At 39.6% G+C, this 25,034-nt stretch overlaps 1 protein-coding gene across 5 annotated transcripts in view; it reads right to left on the reverse strand.

The window, feature by feature from the left end:
- Positions 1-17,853, reverse strand: part of smoc1 (SPARC related modular calcium binding 1) — a 92,790-nt gene extending 74,937 nt beyond the window's left edge. For 2 of the 5 annotated variants that reach the window (XM_012872322.3, XM_012872320.3), the window contains exon 1: positions 17,472-17,853. In XM_012872322.3, coding sequence (XP_012727776.2) covers positions 17,472-17,573 — 102 coding nt within the window. In that variant the 5' untranslated portion in view covers positions 17,574-17,853. The remainder of the gene's footprint in view (positions 1-17,471) is intronic. The other 3 variants (XM_012872324.3, XM_012872323.3, XM_012872321.3) reach the window with 2 other exon arrangements.
- Positions 17,854-25,034: the final 7,181 nt, after the last annotated feature.

The raw sequence follows: 25,034 nt of genomic DNA on the forward strand, positions 1-25,034 counted from the left end.
GCTGTGTTAATATCAAAACTGAAAACCAAAGGACCTGCTCAGGGGCAGTCAGCTTTGCTCAAAAACGGTCGGATCAGAAAACAGGTTATCTTTCCACATAGGCTGTCTTTCTACGTAATACATATTCTCCAATCAGAGCATACAATCAAGAAAAAAGCCTTTCCCCTTCCCTCCTCCCACAGCTGATGCACCGGTCGTGAGTCGTGCTAGCATGTCTTACTGCATGACACTAGCATCACTACTCCTCTTGAGAGGAGGAAGGTGGAGCAGTGAGCAGACAGCAGCTCTAGATCAGCCACCCTGTATCGGCTCAAAAAGGAAGCAGACAGCACAGAAGCTGTGGAGCGCAAATATCCCATATTCAACCTCCAGCTAACTTCACCGCGGTTACTAAAGAGGAAAGCTGATATGTTCGAGGGTGGTCTAAAATGCATGAAGTTTCCACTCACTCCCGAAGGATGAGAGAATCACAGAAGAGTGGCTGAACTACATTTATGGGGACTTTACTAAAGACACTTTCCTGTGAATTCAAGTCGGGGGTTTTAGAACAAACGGATCTAAAAAAAAAAAAACTTCTGCACCAACACTGAAGGTGGCAACCAAAACCCATAAGGTTATTTAATTTCTAAATGTTGTGAAATGTAAGACAGGGATGTTTGTAACTGGAAAAACTGACTGACTTGAATCATGTAAAGCACTTTGCGTTGACCATTTACTTAATTGTGCTATGCAAATAAATTTGCCTTGGCCTGCCTAAAGCTTGATCGCTGTCAGCTGCATGGTTTTCCTGTCGCTACCTGGAAGAGCAAACTCTCCTCTGCAGTCACCACCGGTCTAGAGCATTGAAGAGCTGGATCCCAGCTGCATAGTGCTGGCAGCAAGCTACGGTACCGAGGTGGAGCTGACTCCCAGATGCATAAGTGCAGCCGCAGCAAGCTCCCCGCGGCGCCATGGTGTATGTGGCTATTTATTTTGGTCCCACTGTGTTTAATCGCCGCTAGGTTGAAGCCTTTGGTCAGCTTGGCCTCGCCTGTCCGACATCCTGCAATACAAACACTTCAACCAGCCATAAAACCATAATAATGGATTTATAACTGAGTGTTGGTCTGAGAAGGGAGGTGTGGATGGAGGGGGAAAGTGGTGTAGCCAATCAAAGTGAAGTTAACTAGGTAGAGCTACATATAATCACCGCAACCAACCCTTTTCCTGAGGAGAGACATTTGGCCTGACAGAAGAACAAGCTGATGTTATTTTTTTTATGAAAGTCTTCAGAGAATTTACATATGCAGCAATTTCAACTACATGAACATGTTTATACAGTGATGTCATGGCACCTTTCAACAAAAGAATGTCTCAAAATTTTTCCTCTGTCAGAATACACATTTCTGTTGATCTCCTGTCTATGATTAAAGTTTAATGTGCGGTATTTTTCCTGTATACTTAAATCGCTTTATTTTTCAAAGAGAAATAAAAAAAGATCAGACTTCAATGAAGATTTCTTGTGAAAGCAGTGAACATTTAATAGGTTGGCCTATTTCTCTCCCACCAAGCACTCTCCAGAAGGTCCTGATGTGGTTAACCCCACCTGTCTAGAAAATTGGGAGCTTAAAGCTGTTATTATAAGTTAAAGTCTTGGCCTTTTGTGTTTAGTATTAATCGACTGCTTCAGCCCAAGTCTGGGTTACATAACCTGGTATTATCTTCTGACAGAAAAAAAAAAACCAACAACAACCTCTCTCCGGTTCTGCCAATAACAGCTGAGGTTCAGACCCACCCTTGGTACCATAATCAAAGCCAAACGTATCTAAATTAAACACAGTAAAACGTACCAGGAGCTATTAATGGATCTGCTTTGGAAAAAGCCAGGAAAACATCACTTACCTAAACATGTAACGGCGAACTTGTCCAGCTCGTGATCATTAAGCTGAGTTTGACATCAAGGCGAGCCAAACAGGACATGAAAGACGTCAAAACAATTACATTCCTCTCAGTGCGTTTTTAACAACACAAGAAAAGAAAGACCAGAATAATGGGAAGAGAGACGGGTTTAACGTTTCCCGACACTGTCATGATTTGATAGTCACCTTTTCCTGACGGCAAATCAAGGCAGTGTGGTACTGGCGTCTCGGCCGGGAAACAATGAGCAATGAGATTCTCACATTTAACAAGCCAAATTCCCCCAGCACGCACAGTATCCCACACATCTAAGCCAGAAAAACACAGACCCCTGAGCTCTCTCTGTAACAGTCATAAAATAAGTGAAACGCAACCCCTGTTGTGCAACCATTACGGCTTCAGAAAAAAAAGGTTCCTTTGCCATCACTGGCAGGGAATGTCTTCCAGCCCTAGTTTTGGCAGTGAAACAAGATAAGCAAATTCCTCCTAAAGGGGGCAAATAAAGAGACTTTGACCTTGGTATCATTGTAAAATAACAAATTATAAACGCCTGCTTAAAGTGCTTATGGTAACAAAAGCTGGCTATTTTAAGCCAGGTAGTAGGCAAATCTGAAAATTTCATCATCAGCAGTAAATCTAAATCTAACACCTTCCAACTGGCTTTATTAGTTTGGAGTATATCTCAATTCTGGACAGAGTTTGAGCAATAAAACAATCATATAACACATAGTAAACCATTGATTCCAATTTCAAATTTATCACACATTTCAGGTGTTGCCTAAATAAAAGGCTTTTATTTAACATGTCTCCTGATATATATCCCAGATACACTGGGGCTTAGCTAACAAGAATAATAAAGACTACAGACAAACATTAAACCACATGTATATCAATACAAATAGTTATACGGTAAAATTACTTTAGTACGGGTTGAATTTTCTGCCGCCTTCAGCCACTGAGCAGAGGCTTTCTACAGCTCAAAATCAGTCAAGTTAGAAGGAGAGCATGTGTGAACATCAATTCCTTAAGTCTTGCCACAGATTCTCAATTGGTCTGGACTTTGACTGGGCCAGTCTAACACATGGATGCTATGGCCGGCTTTATATTATGGTCATTGTACTTCGAAAAGGTAAATCTATTGCCCAGTCTCAAGTCTTTTACAGCCACTAACAGGTTTTCCGATCTATATCCATCTTCCCCTCGACTCTGAATACCTTCTCCTTGCCTGCTAAAGAAAACATCATGATGCTTGCACCACCACTATTTACATTAGGGAGGACTTTATTCTTGCAATTTAGAGTCTCTAACTTCAGCTGAGGATCTCCGCAGCTCCTCCAGAGTTAGCAGGAGAGACTGTAAGTTTAGGTGAGCAGGTATGTCTTGGTAGGAACTTTGGAGTAAACGCCGCTAACAATGAACAAAGCTGTGTTTGTACATTACAGTTTAAATATTTGACGTGGGTAAACTCAGTTCACAATCTTTTGTGATATAACATGACAGTGTTTGAGCGCTCTGGCCAGTTTTCCTAGTAATCAAGATTTTGAGAATGAGGTTAGTGTTACATTTGTGAATTAATGCCTGAGCTGTGACTTCTAAAAAAAAGAATAAAATAATATTGAAATAACAAAAAAGAATAACAAAATAGGCCACCTCAAGGTCTGTACTCAGTAAGGTTATTAATTATCTAATCCACATCAATATGGACTCTGAGAGCCCATCTGAATTACATTGATATGGCACATGGACTATATCTTCCCCATTTCCCGTTTTATGCTACCTCGGTCCTATTCTGAAGTTTCTGAGCAAACTTATGTTCTTATATTACAAGTATAACGTATAAATTATGTTTTAAACAGCATTCACCTTTGAATAAAAACTCCTTATAATGACATTCCCAGCCTCTGGTCAGAATTTATACACTGGAAACTGGAGATATTCAGTGCTTGTGGAGTAGGGTTTACAGAAAATACAGTCTGGTGATGTTTAAAGAGCTGACAGAAGCTACAGTATGTTTACATGCACAAAATGTCACGATCGGATTGAAAAGCAGTAGTATTATAAAACAAAAATAATTGGATGGTTTAGTTTATATGAGCACACAATCAATTAATCACATCATGATGTGCATTTGTATGCACCTGGCTTTATTCAGAATAAAATCACTGACATGCGCAGAGTTATCAAATTTCCCTAAAAAAGAACACAGAAGTACTTTAGTCTTTGCTGAACAACAGAAAATAGCAAACAAAGCAGTAGTGTTTGTTATAGTTTGTGTAAACATTGAAAGATAGGCACCAACAAGCACCCGAAACCCCCCCCCACCCCCATACCCCCCCCCCCCACCCCCCACCCTACTACTACCTTCCACCCCCGCGAACCTGCACGAAAACTCATATAGTAAAATGGATGGAAGGGATGTTAAACATTAAAAAGTTTAATTAAATTGATTAAAATGAAATATTGTTTAAGTTAATCTTGGCTGCTGTACCTTGTCTGTCTGGTCTGGCATGTGTCTTTGGGTTGGAGTAAAAATGAATCTATAGATCAACAGGAGGCTTTTTCAGCTGTGTTTCTTGTGGGACTCACTTCTACAGTGTTGCTTCACATTATGCTCCCCTTCATGTGAAATTGAAAAATAACTTTGGTAAACTTCACAAAAAAACTCTCTAAGAATCACTTCTGGCCTCACCCGGTTAGAAATTGTTCCACAGTTTTTGTAGCAGCATTTCTTTATTTTGACATACCGGTAGTTTCCTTAATAATCTGTATGCATAAAAATCATTTTGGTTTTATTTTACGCGCATCCTGGAAAGCAGATTGTCGTTAGGGGAGACGCTGCTGCATATTTTGATTGACAACCGGACGTAGCTCTCATTAACGATGACTGCAGCTCTGTGTTCTTTCTTTCAGAAAAGCACATGTCGAATAATTCTTTGACTTTTCCGAACACGACCCAGTCAAATGTATTGTTTGTGGGACACCGGGACAAGAGTGAAAAATATGGCAAAAGTCGGCATTTTTATGGACCCAAATAGTTATACATTAAAATTATTTTAGTACCCCTTAAATGAACAAATCAGGAAATCTGGTCACCGTAAGTCCCTCCCCAAAAAAAGCCCAACCATTGGACCATCCGGAAAAGCACTGTGATCTTCATTAATTGGTATGAAAATAAGTTTGGACCAATCAGGGCCCTCTCTAGTTCTAGTAGTTAAACCCAACTGAGGAATTGGGGAGGAAAGGTCTTTGTCAGACAAAGAACCCAACGGTCACCTGGAGCTCCAGTGTTCCTTTGTGGATATAGAACCATCCAAAAGGTCAGCCATGCTAATGCACCCACCGGTCTGGTAGAGTGTGGTAGAGTGGTCAGATGGACATGGCAACCAGCTGTAGCTTGGTAGAAACAAATCTTTGAGATTGTCAGACCTGGAGAAACAAAATTCTCTGCTCTTTCTGGCCATAACTAAAAAAGAAGAAAAAAATAGACTGCACAAATCGATTGACTAACCCATCCCACTACAAAGCATGGTAGTGGTAGCATCATGCTGTGGGGAGGTTTTCACATGGAGGGTATGATGACAGCAGGTAAATATAGAGAGATCTGAAAAGAAAACCTGCTCCCTCAGAGTGCTCTGGACCTCAGACTAAGGGAAAGATTAATTTCCACCCACAACAATAACAATAAAAAAGGAGTAGCTTCAGGAACAGCTTGTGTCCTTGAGTTCCCCAGACAGATCCTGGATTTAAATCCAATTGAACAGCTTTGGCAAAAACAGAAAATGGCTGCCAAGTAACGCTGTCCATCCAACCTGACTGAGTTTGTGGAGATTAGCCGAGAAAGAATGGGAGAAAATAACAAAAAACAGATGTTTCAAGGCTGTAGAGACATATCTTATGAGAATGGAGGCTGTGATTGCCGTCAGCGGTGCTTCAACAAGCTACTGAGCAAGGATTGGGAGTTTCTTGTTTGTTTTTTGTTTTAATGACATATACATACATTGTCACAAGATGTGAGGGGAAAACATGAGCATAATCCAATTTGTAATATGGATATAACAATCAAATGTGGAAAAAGCGAATACTGTCCAGATTCATTATGAGTGTTGTGGCGAGAACTGAAACTCTGGTGCAGCATTACAATACATTTTTTCCACATTTTTCTATATTTCTACAGTTTTCCAAGATATTATAGCGGTTGTTTTGAAAATTCACATACTCCATATTTAAACACTTGCAATGTGGAGGCCCTCACACAGAAAAACATAACTCGACTGACCCCCTTTCTGTTCTGTATGGCGTTTTCTGAAGTAGAACAAAACAGACTGAAGCTGTAACTCTCAAGAATACAAAGAGAATTTCTCCGTCATACTTGCTGGTCTCACCTTGACTTGACTATTACTGAGAATAAAAACCTGTCTTGATTCTCAGACCGATTACGGACTCCCCCTACTCAGTGAGTGTGGGTCTGTTTGTACAAGTTGGGATGATGTGCCAGATCCCTGCTATTGTGCGATGAGCTTATTATCCTCATAAGACAGCAACAATAAACAGTGAAGCAACACATGCATACTTGTACAGGTCCATTAAATGCTTCCTTTTGTCAATAATCTCCAGCTGTTTATGGGACTCTTAAAATCACAAGCAATTGGCTTAATTAAACAGACTAAAGGAAGAATATGAAAGTGAGCCCACCATTGAGGAACAACAAATCAATGAAAATTGCTCTCTATTGTCAGAACAAATGTTGACCTTTTGTGAGCTTTAAACGCTTTTCTGGTTTAATCCAGTATGAGCATAGTTTTCAGGAAATCTAGAACCTAAATAGCTTTTTGGTACCCTTCATCGTTACAAGTAATTTTAAAATTGTATCCACCCTTTAAAGTAAACAAACATGCTGTAGCACATGTACTGTGGACAACCAATTACAGAATACAATAAAATATTCTTACTAACAACAACTGAAACATAAATATACACAAAGTACTAGCTACAAGGACTAAGGCACTAAATAGAATACTACCAAAGGGAGAAAATGCTTGAAGTACCAACATGCATTCCAAATATTCAAACATCTAAAGATATTTTCAGACGAGAGCTTGGCAGAAACAAAATCAGCAAGACAAGACAACAGTGTCAGGACAGGAGAAATTAACGGATGCTGATGTCTGACCATCAGTAGAAACAATGCAGTTCCTTCTTGCCGAACCTCTTGTTGGTACGTAGCTATGAATTGGTTCTAATATTGTATTCACAAACTGCCTAAATAGATGAGATAACGAGACTGAATAATTTTGTATAACTGACATACATTTGAATATTTTATGATGTCCCCCTAATAAGGTGTCTTGTTCAATATTTTGATGATTTGTTTATAAAGACCTTATGAGGGTTTTAGTATGGTTGCATTGGTCTGTGACCAAGTTGTTAGACAGTAGCTGATATGTGACATGATCATAGACAAGGCAAGGCAGGTTTATTTATATAGCACTTTTCAGTAATAAGGCAATTCAAAGTACTGTGATCATAGTGCCCCTATACATTGTACTTGCCCCTATGATAAGTGCCATCCTATAAAACAGAAATTTGAAATGTTGAATTTGACTTAACAGACCCTTTTGACCTGTGATTTAATAGTTATATCGACTCTATCAAGATCCCAAGGTATTCATCTTCTGCTACAACCTGTACTCATTCTCTTAACTCATATAGATTAGGTTCTACATTCAGCCTGTTTGATCTAGAGAAAGACATAGCAACTAGTAACATTGATTTTTAACCAGAAATGATTTTATCTTCCTGATAAGATTTGTGTAAACTGTTGTTCAGCGACTTTTAGGTATGTTGTTACCAAATGTCTGTATTACCAAGTCATCAGCATACATTCAGATATTAGTATTTTGACATAATGGTTGTATATCATTCAATTAAAGAGAAAAACATAATTGTCCAGGAAAGCATCCCTGTAGTACACCTCCGGAAAGATAGAAGGGAGGTCAGTGGTAATTGTTGATTCAGTTTTACAGCACATGATGAAAAACTGATTCCACATTGCTTAAATCAATAATATTACATGGTTAACAATGTCTATAGTCTTATTAAGACTGAGAAACACATCACCAACCGTAACACCTTTATCCAGTAGATATTTCTCATTTTCTGTGAGGAAGCATTTGGCATATTCTGTTGCATGTTTAGGTCTGAAACCTAATTCCATTGAGTGAAATGCAGCCGAGATGGTGTGAAGATGGTAGATAAATCCTTTGTTTTTTGATTATTTGAGTGATCTTGTGTATTTTAAAACTTTAAGTTCTGTGAAACACCTTAAGCTAAAAGCTGGTGGTTTCGTATTTTTTGGAACAATGTTTATCTCGTCGGATGGAAAGCCCTGGAAAGCCCCTTGGGTCGTTATTACAGAGTCAAAGTGCTAAAAGGTGCTACTTCCTGTGACTTACAGTATCTATAAACTGTCAATTGTTCTCACTTTCTATGTTTGTTTGTTTTTCATTTTGTGCTGTCAATTTTCCCAGTTGGTTCCAAATGAGTTCCTAATTGCCCTTTAACTTCTCTATTACCGTAAAGAAAAATAAGTTTTAGCTACTTTTTAACCACCTTTTCCTTAGTGTTGTAAACATCTTTTTAGCACTTGCCGATACAGCTCTGATTGGATGGAAGATTAAAAAGCATGACTTCCATCGCTACATTATAAGACCACGCTGAAAACAGATCCCTACTTGGTACTAATACAAGGATGAAGTCAGGATTAATGAGCTGGATAACATCCTTATTTTTCTTTGAAGTGGTGAGAAGAAATATAAATCAAAGGTTGATCCAGGGTTGAGGAAACATGTTCTTCCTTTTCGGATATGACTCTAAATCTGATTAAAAGCGTTCTCTGTCACTAATGCTACATCCTGGCTGCAGAATAGTCAGCTGTGTCTGCCGTTCTGGGAGAAGTGCGGAGGTGGAAGTGTATGTGTCCATCACACTATCAATAGGATTATAAGTCCCCGTTGCTTGCTTAAGACCACACACTCACTGAAATCAAAGCAAACCTGAATGTCAGCCAGAAACAGAGACTAATCTGCAGAAGAAGCCCAATAAGGAGGCGGAAACCTTGCAGCCGTTTTGATCATTTGAGGGATTAAAGAGAGCTGTAACTCGTTCAACATGTACTTCTACGCTCAAACAAGATCATGTGCGTTTTCTAAACTTTTGGAAAACAAAACTTCACTTCACTTGGAGAACAAAATATGTAAATGCCGGCAGAACCACAACTATCAACAAGATCTACAGAGAAAAGAAAGGTTGAGTAAAACGCTGATGATCCCTGACAAGAATCCTAGGCCTGACTCAGTAGGATGGCTGCTTTCCATTATCCTGATTAGAAAGTCCTGAAATTGAGCATGAAATGAATTTTCCTAATTATGTAGTTATCATAGGGAATCAACATATGCAAGCAAGATAATTGGTCACTGGTGGAGTCACCCTTTGAGGCACTTGTTGGAGTCCAATAAAATAAAAGGTAGAGTCCTGGTGTCTGGGGGGTATTTAACAGCTTTTTGGTTAGTTAGTTTAACATTTCATGAGGTTCAGTAATAATATGGAGTTTTGACATCGCAATTTATTTTTATTTTTTTATATATTTAAGATATTAATTAAAGACATGAACATTTCTGAAAGTAAAATGAAAGTGTCAACCTCGTGTGTATTTTTTTATTAGCATTTCCTCTCCTTGTTCAGTTAGGATCCTTCCTAATTGCAGCTTTTGGTTAACTCAAGCTGCACAACAAGAAGAATCACTTAAATGTGGATTTGATATTAAATCAAAAATTATTATTACCTCTGGCAGATTTAAATTTAAAATGATTTTCATTTAATCAAGGAATTTGTTTTCTGACTGCAAATAAGACAATCATCTCCCAAGAGATAACATAATATGCGAGGAGGGGGGGGGGGGGTTGGGGGAGTATGTAAACATTTTATTTTTTATAAAAAAGAAAATGCTTACATATGGTGTCAGAAAGATTTATTCTTCACAATAAATATTGGTAAAATCGTTATTGGCATTACAGCAATCAAACCATTAATTTAATTACTGAGCAGCTTTACACATGTTTCTGCTAGTATTTTAGAGATGTATCTTTAGTGATGAGTTCAAAATCATTGAGACTGGAACGCCTCCCTGGGATCACCTTTCATTTTTAGCCCCCGTCACACCTTATCCATCAGATTTAATTCAGGACTGTGGCAGGGCCATTCCAGAATGTCAATATTACAAACAGTCAGAAACATGGCAAATAATTCAACCTAAACATGCCAGATGTATGACAAACATGTGGGACTTAACTGTATACACATAAACACGACTGCTCGGAAAACCAGCCAATGACAGTTGTTGCTTTTGCCAAGACACATATGCAATAGAAAGAGGTGTGATGTCAGGGAAGCACACAAGGGAGACACGATATTATGCAAAACAGACATCTTTAAATAATCCATTTATTGTCTATAGCCATGTGTCACTGCAGGGCTGCTGGGGAGGCTGGTGCCAATCTCCAAAGGCCATTGAGCAAAAGGTGGGGTACACCCTAGACGAGTGCTTAGAATAATCTGATTCACAGGTTTATTTAATAGCATGATTTTTAAACTGTTTTTTTTTATTCAAAAATGACACCCACAATCAACTACGATGGTGAACCAAAATAAGTGCTTTGCATTTGACTCTGAGGTTGGAAGCTGAACAACAAGCCCAGCTTCACCATGTTTTACTTGGAACTATTATCATAAATGGTCTAAGTTGATATAGTGCTTTACTAGTGATACCAAACACTAGAGCCACATAACACATTGACCCATTCATACAGTGATTTACAGGTCAGTAGAAAATCTGGGGTAAAGCAACCAACATGTGACAGGAGGAAGCTGAAATAGACCACACAGCTTTCAGATTGCAAGCCGACTACTCTTCCTACTGTGCCACAGTCCCATAGGATTCACAGATGTTCTACTCAGGGGCCAAACGACCATATAAACATTTGCATAGGGCCCCAGATGGGATTGTCCACAGGTTTAAAAAAAAAAAAATCCTTTACACCCATTTGAGACCTAGCTAAGATCTGTATGATGTCTTAAAAAATAAAAAAATAAAATACTTTTTGGTATAAGGAAAAAAAAAAGTCTAAATCTGGGCCCAACTGGTTTTGGTGATAAAAGCTTTGCTTAGTCAACCCAAATGGGTCCAATCCAAGAAGCTTATTGTCAGCCCAGGTCCAGTTAGTACTCATCCAATCGAAATGAAATCCAATAAAGGACTGTGTTACATGTTTACTGAATCGACTAAATCTTTGTCGAGCTTTAGTGCCACAATTCTCCAATTGCCATATTTTGTTTTAATTTTTCGTTCAAAATTATGACTTTTTAAAAACCTAATTTCTTTAAGTCTTCATTTCTTAAAACCTTTACTTTTATGTATTTTTTTAATTGTTAAAGAACATTCCATACACAGCAGGAAGAAATCCCTGTTGTATTTATTTTGCTGTTCTATTTGCTGTTAGCTAGCATTGGATACTGACATGACTCACTTTAGCAGGTCTAGGTATCTCCGCTGAAGGCCTCAACCTACTAGATTTATGTTTAAATGGCAAAATCTGTTTTATGTAATTTCCCTCTGGGATTATTAAAGTATTTCTGATTCTGATTTTGATGATGGAGTAAAAAAAAACAAAGTTTATACTCATTTGGACTACAAAGGTTGTTCAAAATGTTTAGAATCTCTCATGATACGTGATTTAAGAAAAAAAAGGTTTTGGCCAAGAAGGCCTCTAAAAAGATTGCACTGCAGGAAATAAAGGCCTAGATGTCAGTTTTTAGTTTCAGTCTCTTTCTGTTTTTAACTGTTTGTTTAATTTTTCTTTTCAGAAAATCGTGCGTGTGTGGTTTTTTCTTTTGTAAATATCGTCCTGTAAATTTGTTAAATAAAATCCTAAATTGATTTTAAGCTTAAAATAAGACAAGATCAGGCATCATGCAACCAAATATGACAAGAAAAAGCTAAAAAGCTGCAAAAGGTTCTAATCCTGACTTGCAAGGGACAAATCTTTGATGTTTACTTATTTTATTCCCACATATAAATCAAACTGTGAAATGCAAAATGACGTCTATACCAGACTAAGTAAAAACATGTCTCTTCAAAGAACACAGCTGTCGGATGGCATGATGCCTGTTTGTACCTTCAGATTTACTTACACTCACCTTTTTGGACTTTCAATAAAAATAATAAGACTAGTGTGCTGTGAGCTTAATTAGAGTCACCGGTTGACCATACGTTACATCCATTAGCACACAGATGCAGACTTACTCACACCTGCACCCAGGCTGTGATCTACATCACGGCAATAAAAAAGGCTTTCCTGCTGAACTTGCGGCTCGGCTCTCCCAACATGAAGGTATGCATTTCTGGCTGCCCTGCTGCCCAAGCCTAACTGTTTATCTCTGCTTCTCGGTTAGTTTATGAGTCCTCACTGATGTCGTCACCAAAGTATGCACGCTGTTTGTTGCATCCGCTAGCAAGCATTAATAGGTTGATTTGATGAGGAGGATTAAGGATACATGGCTACATGTGTAGGACATTCTCATCTTCTACAGCCTAATGCTTCAATACATCCCCTTAGGGAAACTAAATTCATTATAAAGTCATTCATGGATGTGGTGCCTGTCCACCATCTGTCCGGTTAACAAGGTTGCCATAAGGCGTAATATCTTCATGCAGTCAAAAGAAAAGGCAACTTAATTTAACCGGTCAAAAGACCTGTTTTATAATAGGACTTTAGAAATGATTACAGTGGGTTTTTTTTCTGATTTTCTACTTTTCCTATTCAGTGGATTCATTATGAAAACGGTGCAAAATCGATGAAGCACACCTTGAAGTAACAGCATCTGCAACCAGTGCCAATTTGTGCACATTTGAAGATTTGCTGAGACGGTATTTTATGGTTTATTCAACCAGTTAACAACAGACAACTCTTGCCCCCAGCCAACCCCCTACGCTCCTATGAGGGGGCTGATTCGCCGAGCAGCAAAGGTGGGGGGCCTGGGGCCGGCTCGAGCTCCAGACCATTGCTAACGGATGTTACATAATGGAAGGCGACTGATCGGGTGTAGGGCTTACTCACAACTTTAAAGAAATAATCAAACAGAACAATGGAAATAAACAAATTTTTAAAAAATGTGCTGGTTGGACAAAGTTGCCATAGTTTCACTGTATTCTAAGATTTTCAGTATCATGCTCTGCTTTAATGGAGAAGGGGGACTCTTTTAGCCAACTGTGAACAGAAATGCCCTTTCTTTGGAAGAAACCGGAGATGGGATTGACCTAAGCCTCCGTAGGTCAACCTATCCCCACAATCGGTTTCCAGTCTGAAGTTCCAAGACTTTAAATAGCTACAGTTTGAAAAACCACAAAAAAGTTTTTACATCATACTGTTTAAAATGACATCATACTGTTTATAGTCACAACTGTCGGTTTCTGGTATGAAGGTCCAAGGCTTTAACTAGATACGTTCTCAAAACTACGTACATTTTACGTCAAACTAAAAAGTCATCTTAACGAGATGCTAACGAAAGTGCCAGCAGCGACCTTAGCTTTCTCTCTATATATACAATACAGAGTAACAAAACACTAAAACTCTGCCACCAGTTCTATACACTGCTGGTCAACTGGCTTAAAGAAGACTTTCTACACCCACATACTGACTAAATATAGTACATGTGTGCCACTACATTTGACCATTTGTTTAAAAAAAGATACATTTAGCTGCTTGGAAATAATCCTGGTCCCAAACAGTTAGTCATGGCATGGAAACTAAAAGGAGCCCTCTAGGTAATATTGAGGTCTGAGCAGCATATAATATCTGTGAAGAATCCAAAAGCAGCTTCACCACCCAATAAAATAGTCCAACCAATTCACTGTGGCAGTGTAATATTGTTTAATATTTTTTATAGTACTTGTGTTAATGAAAAGAGCAGGATGCCAAGAGATACCATATTCTGCACATGAAAGGTTTTACTGAATGTAGGTGTTTGTTAAATTTTTTGACTAAATCATCTGAAATGCTAAAAAAATAAAATATATATTTTACTGTGACAGTAATGACGACTATGTTAAATGATCTCAGCAGCAGTGGGAATAAATTTACCCTTTGCTGCTTTTAATAAAAGCAATGAGAATATGTTGAAGTCAAGTGTTAAATTTTTGACTGTGACAGGGAAACTATAGTTTATTTACTAAACGCTGCTTCCTATCAATTGCATATATATATATATATATATATATATATATATATATATATATATATATATATATATATATATATATATATATATATATATATATATATGTGTGTGTGTGTGTGTGTGTGTGTGTGTGTATGTATGTCTCTCCTGCTGACCCAAAAAGTGAGCTAACGATTACAAAACCAAAGAAATCTCCTTTTCACTGCAAGCCCTCTTATAATCACGTTTGCCTTTTTTCAGTCTTTGCATGTTTTTGAACCTGCAGGTTAATGAGAAGAAAGCTATGCCCAGGAGATAGCGAGCAGTGGTAAAAGTGTCCACCTTGTGAAGGATGGCCGTCGGTGGGCTGAAAGTGAGTCGACAAGTCAGAGGATGAAAGGGACGCAGAGATCATGTGCTGAACATAAAGTTGATGGAAACCCAGGAATTTTACAAATCAACACCAAATAAACCTACATACTTGTTTTTTCTTTGCTGTTTTACTTTATTCTCGCCCATGTTTTTTGTTTACTGCAGTGGGGTGTAGAGAAGTACATCTAAGGTATAAAAGGATCTCTCCGTCTGAAGAGGACATCTATTTTTGCTTTGGTTCATCACAGGAAGTCTGGTCAGATTATCGATCGCATGAGAGTTAATAAATTCCTATACCTCTAAAGCATAAGGCCTTAAGGGCAACAAAAGCTTTTTGCACCTCTATCAACCATGAATACATAAGTACACCCCGTATACTTCTAAGTGGATGAAACACTTCTTGGACTTTCTTATTATTTAAGTAGAAGGAAGACAATTGCAGAGTGAGCAACATAGATGGACACAGCATAAATCCATTGTGCCCATTCCCACAGACCTAACTATATTTCGTATGCAAGGAAGTTTCAAAGACGTTGTGAAATAGTTCCAGTATGTGAGGGGGGCATTACATATTCACCCCCCGCCGTGAGTCATCTTCCCCCACAACCGCAAATATTACAGCGCATCAGCAAACCGAAACAATACCGGTCCTCTCCAGTTCGCATCACTTATTTCCCTCTTTGCCTTCAGCGGTGCCATGGGTATTTAGAAAGGAACTAAAGAACACAGAGGGGGGAACAAGCAAAGCAGTGTGCAGGAGAAGGGAGAGGGGAATAAACAGGACCAGGAGACACAACAGTGACAAAGATCTGTCTGAGAAAAGAAGGAGGGAACAGGAGCAGGGATGCTGTGGGGAACAGACTACCCTTCAGTTTCTCTCACTGCACTGACATAGGTTCAAATGAAAAAAAAAAAAACACTTTTCCAGGTTTGAATTCTTCATAATCCACCTGGTTGAAGAAAGATCAGGTCTGGAGTGGCTGTTTCTCATTACTCACTTTGATGGATTACACAATTTTTGGAACCCGTTTCAAGATTAAAGCCAACTGCAGGACAGAAATTTAGTATGGAGTCATATCTTCTTCCAAAACAAAAACTAAATAAGCACGGACATCATACTTTAAAGCTTGTGAGTCAGACAGATTCAGAATAACTGAAGCAAAAAAAACAAAAAACCTTTAAAAGCTGAGACTCTAAATCCTCCTAAGTGCATCTGGATCCTTGAGTGTATTTCTTTACCTGACAAGGCCATCAGAAAAAAGCATTTAATTTGTCTAAACCTGCTAAAATGTTATGACTGAGGGTAAAAAGACCTTGAATTTATTGCCAGCTGCTGATTCTATGAACAGTTTCATAAAACTCAAGAATACAAAAGAAACAAAGAGGCACTTGCTCCAACTTGTACAGTGGATAATGGAAGCATCAAACCTTAAAATAAAAGGGCAATAAAACATGTGTCGGCAGCCCTACTAGATGTAGGGGAAAAAAAATCTTAAAATAAAAGCATAATTTAGTGCAATAACAAGCGCACACTAAAACAATAGAAATAGCTCATATCTTATTTAGATTTGGAGACATGGGGCTTGGGGGTGGGGGAATCCCCATGTTACAAACTACCACCACAAAATTCGGAAAATTTACTTTGGTCAGATTAGACTAAGGTTAATGTCGTCTTGACAACAAACACTCCAAGGGTTTGGCTAGAAACAAAGGTCCATGCTCTCTAGAAGGGTGCTGGACCTGTGATGCTGTGGCCTTGTTTCTCATCCAGAGGAAGAGATGCTGAGCATGATGGGCTGTTAAGCTAACAACTAAATGCAATCGGACATCTAGCGTCGCCACGTTTGGTCAGAAGGAGGTTTAACTGTAGAGGCAAGGACCTGATGCCATCATCTGGGCTTACTTGGATAGATAACATTATACCAGTCGGCATTGTAAACTGAATTTGATTCTATTGCGTTAGAACTGAATGTATGAGTTTGTTGTAACACAAATTTGTCTCCATGGGGCAACATGTGGCGTAGCAGAGGAGCAGGCATCCCACATAAGGAGACTATTGGTCCTCGACGCAGACGTCTGGGGTTTGATTCCCAAAAAAACACTGAGACTGTTGCTGCCTCTCTTCCCTCTTTTTTTTCTCTGAATATTTCCTTTCTGATCACTCGGCATAAAACCCACTAGATTTAAACAATGTCTTTAAATATGAATTTTACCTGTTTGTCTTGTAAAATGTATTGAGGTGACATTTACTGTAAATTAGCACTGTACAAATAAGCTGAATTGAATTTAACTGAACCAAAATCGACTGGATTCTGTCAGTAAAGTGGAAATGGAGCATTTCAACAGGATGAATAAGAAGGAAGCTGATTCACCAGATCCAAACTTTAATCAAAATTTAAAGAAAACCTTTGGGGGTGATCTTAAGAGAGCAGTGGTCAGAGATCCCTCACTTTCCTTAAGCTCCAACCTTGTGAAATATTATTGAAGAAGACCATGTATTGTCATAGAGGAAATAACTTTTCACTAGACATTTTGTTGAAAACAATTCCTGGTTAGCACGTTATTTTTTTTCACCTGGCGAATGAATGTAAAGAAAGGTGGATTCTGACTAATTTTTGCCAGTGAGTTACTATTCAACTGCATTAGAAAAATAATTATTATAGTTTTTTTTTTTTTTTTACACTTTATTAGCAAGAGTGCTATTACATGTCTTTGGCGCATATCTCGACTATTTAACTACCTTTACATTACATTTTCAGTGTAAAAAAATAAATAATAACATGAATCATGTCTTTTATCTACTAATCCAAATGGATACACGATTCAACGAATGCGGGTTTTTTTTATTTTTTACGCATTGCTTTTTGTGTTAGTGCTCCTTTATCTGAAAGAGTGCAGAGTGTGCGTCAGCAGACACGCGTGGGTCCACTCACCCGAGATCCAGGCTTCTGTGCAGAGACTTGAGGCAGGTAAGAGAGGAACGGTGGGGCCAAAAAGCAAGAAAAAGTCAAGACAACAGCGCTGGGCAATAACATGATGGAGAGTCGGTGGCGCACCGAGCAGCGCACAAGTATGTCCAAACCCGGGCAAAATCAAACACCTTCCTATTAATTTTGAGGTCTCGAAAATATACAGTCACTCTTTTCTTGTTGTGATAACTTCCTTTCTCTGTTTGTCCGACACCTATTCACATAGTGCCCTGCGTGGGAGCGGACGTCATGACCTGTCGCAGACCATCGGAGGTTTTATCCACAGCGGGAGGATCAGCTGTTCATCGCGGTTTCCACAGGTTCAGCCTCATTGCACTTTCATTTAAAAGCTAAGCCGAAGGCAGCATCGCTGACTGACACTTCGTGGGAACCAATGACGGGCGAAGCCGCGCCCACATTAAAAAAAAAAAGTAAAAAAAAAAAAAAAAAAGAAATTGCCCCTGAACGGGTCTCCGTGACGCGCAGAGAGCTGCTCCGGTAGAGTCAGGAGGAGCAGCAGCTGCAGAGACGCTCAGTGTATTATCATCGGGCTTTGAGAGCAGAGACAATGGTCGAGCAATTGTGAGGTCAAATTTTCGGCTCTCATCCCCATTCAGAGACCTATAATGCGCTATAATAGGCCAGTATCCTGCTGCTGTGACATTTAGCCTCTGTACTGGGGTTCCAATGGGAAACATCCATTGAGTAAAGTCAATAGCTGTCACAGACGCTGCAGGGGGGCCCGCCTGCGTTTGTAGATCTGGCGGAGTTCACCACTCCGCGGCTGATGTGTATCTGGATATGAGTAAATGTATTATTTATTTCATTATTTAGTTTACTATCGTTTTTAAAAACGGGTTTCAACATCCCGTGTGAACACTTGGATTCACCTTTTTTTTTCCCCCCCAGTTTGGTTGAAACATTTCATATTGGGGCTGTTATTCCACTTGTTGACACCAAGCAATACGTCCTCGGTGTCAAATGAACTTAAAGAAAACTGCAAAAATAATGTACACACATTTTGTTTAACATTAAACAGTGTTGTCCATTCATTCTTTTGGTTTGGGTTAACCCCATCAATTATTAGGGTTTATTCAATGAACAGCAGATACAGCTGGTCTACATACCCCAGTAAAATGGGACATTTTTCATCATGCAGGATAAGACCAAGGTAAGTCTGTAGTAAAACATAGCAGTCAGGAGAGGCGTTTAAATGAATATGATATGCAATGAAACAATAATAATAATATTCAAGCTCATCGCACACACTTGTTCTCAGCCATTCATTAGCCCGCTGCAGACAACAAGACAGTGCCAGATTATTGAAAGCATCATGCCTGGTTTACACTGTGCAAACTTTGGTTGTCAATGACAGGAATTGATTGTTTTTTTTTTTTCCTTCATTATTTGTGGGGCAGCACCGTTCTGAATCTGTGAAAACCCTTGTAGGCTACTGTGATGGCTCTGATTAGTAGACGTCACCATCCCTGCAGCAGCTATGGAGCTCCATACATATTTAAGTTAGCTTAACCTATGGCTTAAGATGGTGTTAAAGATGGACTTTTCCTGCAATCATACTGATTATATAAGTAACAAGACGTGAGGAATAAAGATGAATGCATTGCAAGCATGCTCATTTGTTATTAGAGCCTGGAAAGGTGTAAAATCCTCACCCCACTGCTTGGACCAGGGGTGGTGGCCAACCACCAAAAAAAAAAATCAGCTCCTGAAGTGGATTAACAGTGCTGCTCAGAGAAGATTATGAGTTTAGGTTTCAGAAACAACAACTAACGTAATTACTTCTCTTTATGGTCAATAAAAACTCGTTAGTGCATGACCCCCCGGTCTTTCTCTCCCTGATTTACCATTTAATATGAATCAAATACACAGTGAATGTACTCTTAGTGATTTAAATGTACAGAAAAAAATGCCTATTGAGTTAAATTTTTGCCTCTATTCTTGTCTGTCGCAATGGAGTTTACTGGGCAGATAAATATGCTGGTAGTCATGCGGAGTCACCCCCCTTCATCTTCACCCCTTCATCTCAAAATCTGGGGTTTTTGAAAGATGAAGGGACTGGTAAAAGCATATAGTCCCATTAAAGAGGTAAAGATTGGTGTTTTTTACATGTTTTTTTTTAAACAATATTTGCTCTGCAGGAAATCGTGTCAGTTCGCATGTCAAAGATGCCATACTGATCTAGGGAAAAGGCAAAACAAGGTAGAATAAAGATGCCAAGACGGTTAGGTATTTCAAGTAAAGTACGTACTGCTTTTGACAGAACCTCTCCTCTGTTCAGGACTGTAATTTACAACTTTGCATTTGACAAATCCAGGGCTGTTGCTGTCATACTTTCCCAGCCTGCGAACGTATTATTGTCCTGCCGTACACGTGAGCTGCGGCCTCGTAAAAGTGAAGCCACATCGCAGTCATCCAAACAAACTAAGCAACTTCTGGCTGCCACATTCCCCCTCCCTCTTTTTTCCCACTCCCCCGCCACCCCACTGAGAAGATCTTAAAAAAAAAGAAGGAGAGAGCATGTTAAGGGGAGATGCGGTGCAGGTGTCCAGCTCCAGTTCAACAACCTCTCACTTCAAAGAATTTAGGCTTTTCAGAGCTGAAAGGGGGCCATCTGATCACCCCTCTAAACCCTCCCTCCAGTCCTTGTCCCTGTAGATATGCTTTTAATCGTTGGTCAAGGCTTTTCTGAGTGCCTCGCTGAAGAGCTTTGCAATCGGAGCAATTGAACTGCTGGAACTGCCACAATTAGGGTTAACACCGGTGATTTCTACACATGCAGAGCTGTCTGAATAAAGTGAGGGTTCTTCATAGAATCTAGGGTTGACATAGCTTAAAGGAGAACAAAAGACGCAGGAAGTAATTCGATATTGCAAGTTTTTCTTATCAGAGAAATGCGTGTGTGTCATTTTCAGGTTGTCCTCAATGCCCCCCCCCCCCACCCCGCCAGTAATCTGCGGCAGCTGGTCCACTCATGTTCCGAGCGAGGACGAGGAGAAGGGAGGGAGGGACAGGAGTGTCTCTTGGAATGTTAACGAGATCAGTTTATATCTGCTCTTCTCTCTCTCCTCGGCCCTGCACCTCGAACAAAAGGAGACCAAGTGTTTGTGGGGAGTGACGCTGTTTTAGGGAAAGCACGGCTCAACACTTTGACACCGATGTCATCTGGCTGGACATGAAAGAAAACCTCTGATAACGATAACAAAAAAAGAGGGGGAGGGAGGTATGGACAAGCTTAAAGGACATGTAGTTCCCAATTATTGTAGAGCCAAAATCCCCCCCTCCCCTCCTCACCCCTCCCGGTTTACATGAAGTACACGCGGCTGAAAATTAGCAGGTGTCTGTGGACACAGAAACAGAGAGGGCAGAGCAGAGGCCACCCAGAGATCTGCAGAGGGGCAGATTTAGCACAGATGTTCGGCCGTGATGTTCGAGCACACAAAGACGGTTCAGCTGTGGTCTGCTGCATGTTGGGGTGAGAACTACTAGAACAGAGCGACTAATTAGTACGTTCTAAAATAACCCCGCTTGTTTCTAAATTAAAGCCGCATTGTCGTCTTACCCCACGTCTCCCTCTGCATTTATGGAACAGAGTGGCTCATTTGTTTTAACACAAATGAGCCGTTTTGGTTACTGAAGCAAGTAGTCAAACTGACTTAATCATATTAACCATTTTAGGATTCTCCCTTTTTGGAGATGACTGTATTTTAGAGGGAAATGTACTGTTACTGTTGCTGTTTCACTCAAGACATAAATGAGAACAAGAAATGCAATGACTTGAAAATTACTTTAAATCATTCATTTGAAATTTTTTTCTCGAATGCTGAAACCAATATGACAAATTGATTTAGATTTTTGTTAAAATGACATATAAAACAAATGGGGAAACATAACAATATAAGCATAAAACTATAGAAGAATGGATGCATTGTGAGACGGGACAAAAATCACCAAGAGACTTACTCCTCCTGAACAAAAATGAAAGAACAAATAAGAAAATAATAATAATTCTTACTAGTCCAAATATATATTCATTGTGTTGACATGTCATGTTGCATGCAAGGTTTCTGCATATTGCCTTTGGTTAGCAGAAACATAAAACGTTTTGACCATAGATATGAAAATGTGTTGATCTGTAACTGGGATGAGAAAGTCATTCTTTCCATCTGGAACATTTTGTTCACAATATTGGTCCATTTTTCAAGATTAGGTGGTTCAGGTGGGGGCCAGAGTCTGGTCACAGTTATTGATGAAAACTCGTTTGAACTCTGTTTTTTTTTTTTTGGTACCTTTTTGGTACCCCTGGTAAAGAAGTGTAAGACGCCTTGAAGTAAATGAATTGATCATGCATTCCTTTGCCGTATATATATTTTTTAGTTTGTTTGTTTGTTTTTGAAGATTGTTTACCTAAAGATGTGATTATTTCTGCAGTTCTCTTGTAGTGAGATCCTTTTTTTGCCATCCTACCCATACTGCACATTGTGACCAGATAAATATGGGTCCCTGTCCAGCTTTATGGCCAGTGGCTAAAAGAAATGTGTATCTAAGGCTTTGTGTGACCATTAGGGACACAGCAACTCATAGATTACTAATTAGAGGATCCTAGAAACTCTGATCATTTTTTTTTTAAATATCATGTTTTTGCATTCATCAGGTCCGTTTTTAAACAAGACTGTTAAGTTCAATGGTAATTGTGGAAAGTTTTTTTCTAAAATGTTCAGTGTGTGACTGTGCTACTGCAACCAAAAGTTGATTGACTAAAAGGCTGACTTACACAAGTCAATGAGAAATGTTACTGGGATGAAACGTTTCATGCATGATAGATAATTTAGGTTTAACAGACTCTGCTGATGGGAAATCCTTCTGCTGTATCTTAAAAAGTGAAGCTTGTTGCACACAACTGAACACGATTACAATACCAAATGATATACAGGCAGAGAGAAGAGACAGGGCGACATGCCGAACAAAGAAATTGAGCGATCAGATAGAAAGTCCCTTGCTTTTTGAAGGATCATCTGGATTTCATTTCATAAATTCCACATATTTTACATGCACTGGCTGCAACTTTCACTACCTTCTAAGTTAAGGAGCCACATACGGCCCTCGGTTGGCCCAACACCTCCGGCCTGTTGTCTGCACCCCTCTTTGGGCGCGGACTCGCAGATAAACACACTCTGTCATGCCGGTGTAGATGCATGCTCACAAATAAATAAGCCAACAAAGCCAGCTTAACCGTAACATCTATCAGAGATGTGATGGATTTTTTTTTTCTTCTGCACCCAGTGAGTGAAAGAGAAAGTGGCAACAGAGAGCGGTGGGTGTGAAAAGGACCATTGAGTCTGGACTGGGGGTCTCGCACCTGCGCTGTCTATTCACCCCACTGTTTATACACTGTCATCCACAATTAATACCTCCTGGGGACTGGCCTGCCTGCCCTCTACAGGGCCCCCGGACCCATCCAGGGCCCTTATGGATGCCTAATTGAGCATACCGCTCTCCTGATTGAATTAACAGCTCGGTCTCTGGGACCTTTTTGCCCCTTCACCAGAGGAGGGGGAGTATTCCACACCCAAAAATGGACCCCTGTTCGGTCCGGCGGTCTGCAGAGCTGGAGAAGAGGGAGAGGTGGAGGGAAGGGAGGGGGGGGGCATTGGAGCCTGGAGAAAGCGAGGGGTCAGGCGGGGGAGTTGCTGAAACTGTCCAAAAAAACATGGCCCTTTCTGTTAGCAAACCGAGGCTGAAAATGTGAGGCGAGGGCAGAAGGTCTCGGTCTTCACAGGCCCAGAGAGCTCCAGCAGAGCAGCGGGTGTGCAGGGAAGAGGGGGGACAGGCTGCAGAAAAGGTGCACAAGGCGAGCAAAAGCGCTGCACGCTTCTGCAACATTATCTTCCCAACGATCTGCGTGATCGCTCTTGTTCCAGTGCTGGCAGAATTGGTTTGCTTTTTCAAAATAAAAATAGCAAGAGGCTGAAGAAATGTATTCATACCCCTAAAAAATCTTTCACTTTTTGTCCAGTTAATATGAAAACTTAGACTATTTTATTAATTATTCACTTCTCTGGGTGTTTTATGGCATTCCAACACTAAGTAGTGCATTATTCTTTTCAAAACTCGTAAAACCAATATTTGAAACGTGAGGTATTTAGACCCCTTTACTCTGATACCGCTGAATAAAATCTACTGCAACAAATGCCTTCAGAAGTCACCTGATTATTAATTAGGGTCTACCCCAGACCAAATCCAGCTGTTCTGTGAAGGCCCCAGAGATTTGCTGGAGAACAACAGACCAAAGATTGAATTTGAGGAACGGTTTAAAGTAGATTTGGGTTTTAAAACAATGCACTAAGCGTTGAAGATCTCTGTTCCAAGGCACTGTTGAAGTTGTCTCTGAAAAATTAGAAGAGTATGGAATAAGTGTGAACCGACCAAGAGACCAGTGCATCGTGTCCCATGGTATTTCTGCAGCTGAAGTGATCTAAAGCTCAAATATTATTCATATGCAAGCAACACTATTTGGATTTGTGAGGAAAAACTGCAAATTTACTTCAACTGAACAGTTGTGTACACTTTGTGCTGGTTGAGTGGATGATGTCCAAACAAAATACATATAGGTTTACCATTGTAATATGTGTAAGGAATATGAATAATTCTGAAAGACGCTGTGTTTTGGGTAACTTTGAAATCTGTGAAGAAATCACAAACCTGGCATCCACACACAATATCCATTGATATTTTATAGCACCGAGGGGTTTTCAAACACGAACGGACTCTTTAAGGGTGTGCCAGAGGGGCTACATAAAATTTAAGTTCAGACTTTGACTAGGCCACTCCAATACCTTTATTTGTTGTTTTTTTTTTTTTTGTCTTTTGGAGGTGGACTTGCTGGTCTGATTTGGATAATTGTCCTGTTGCATGCTTGAGATTTATCTCTGGATGTTCTCCCCAGAGAAAAATTCATGGACTTTTGACCTCTTGGATGAGTTTTTGATGCACTCTTGGAGTAATTTTGGTATGGCTGCCACTCCAAGAAAGGACCGCCTCTGTTGCCTGTTTTCTCCATTTGAGGATAGAGGCTCTCACTGGGAGTCCCTGGACTACTTAGGCCTTACAAATGGCTTTGCAGCCTTTTCCAGACCGATGTCTGTAAATTATTTTATTTCACATCAGTTCCTAAATTTCTTTAGATCAGGATTTGATGTGTAGCCTTTTGAGACCCTTTAGCCTACGTCATGTTGTCAAGCGATTACTGTTTGTCTTGATTATACAGCAATCGGTCTTGGGTGTGGTCAGTAAAACTCAACCAAAAGAAATGGGATTAATTCATTGTTCATTTAGTTATATTTTCACACAGAGCTATTTTGGTTTGGACAGATTTTTTTTTCCCCTTTAAGAATGAAATCGTAATTTGACAACAGCTTTTTTTTTTATCTAAACGGGTTATCTTTGTCTGTTTTTTTAAAGTTTGTTTAATGATCTGAAATAAGTGTGACAAATAAGGTAAAAACAGAA

The sequence above is a fragment of the Fundulus heteroclitus genome, chromosome 19 (assembly GCF_011125445.2).
Source record: "Fundulus heteroclitus isolate FHET01 chromosome 19, MU-UCD_Fhet_4.1, whole genome shotgun sequence".
Classification (NCBI taxonomy): Eukaryota; Metazoa; Chordata; class Actinopteri; order Cyprinodontiformes; family Fundulidae; genus Fundulus; species Fundulus heteroclitus.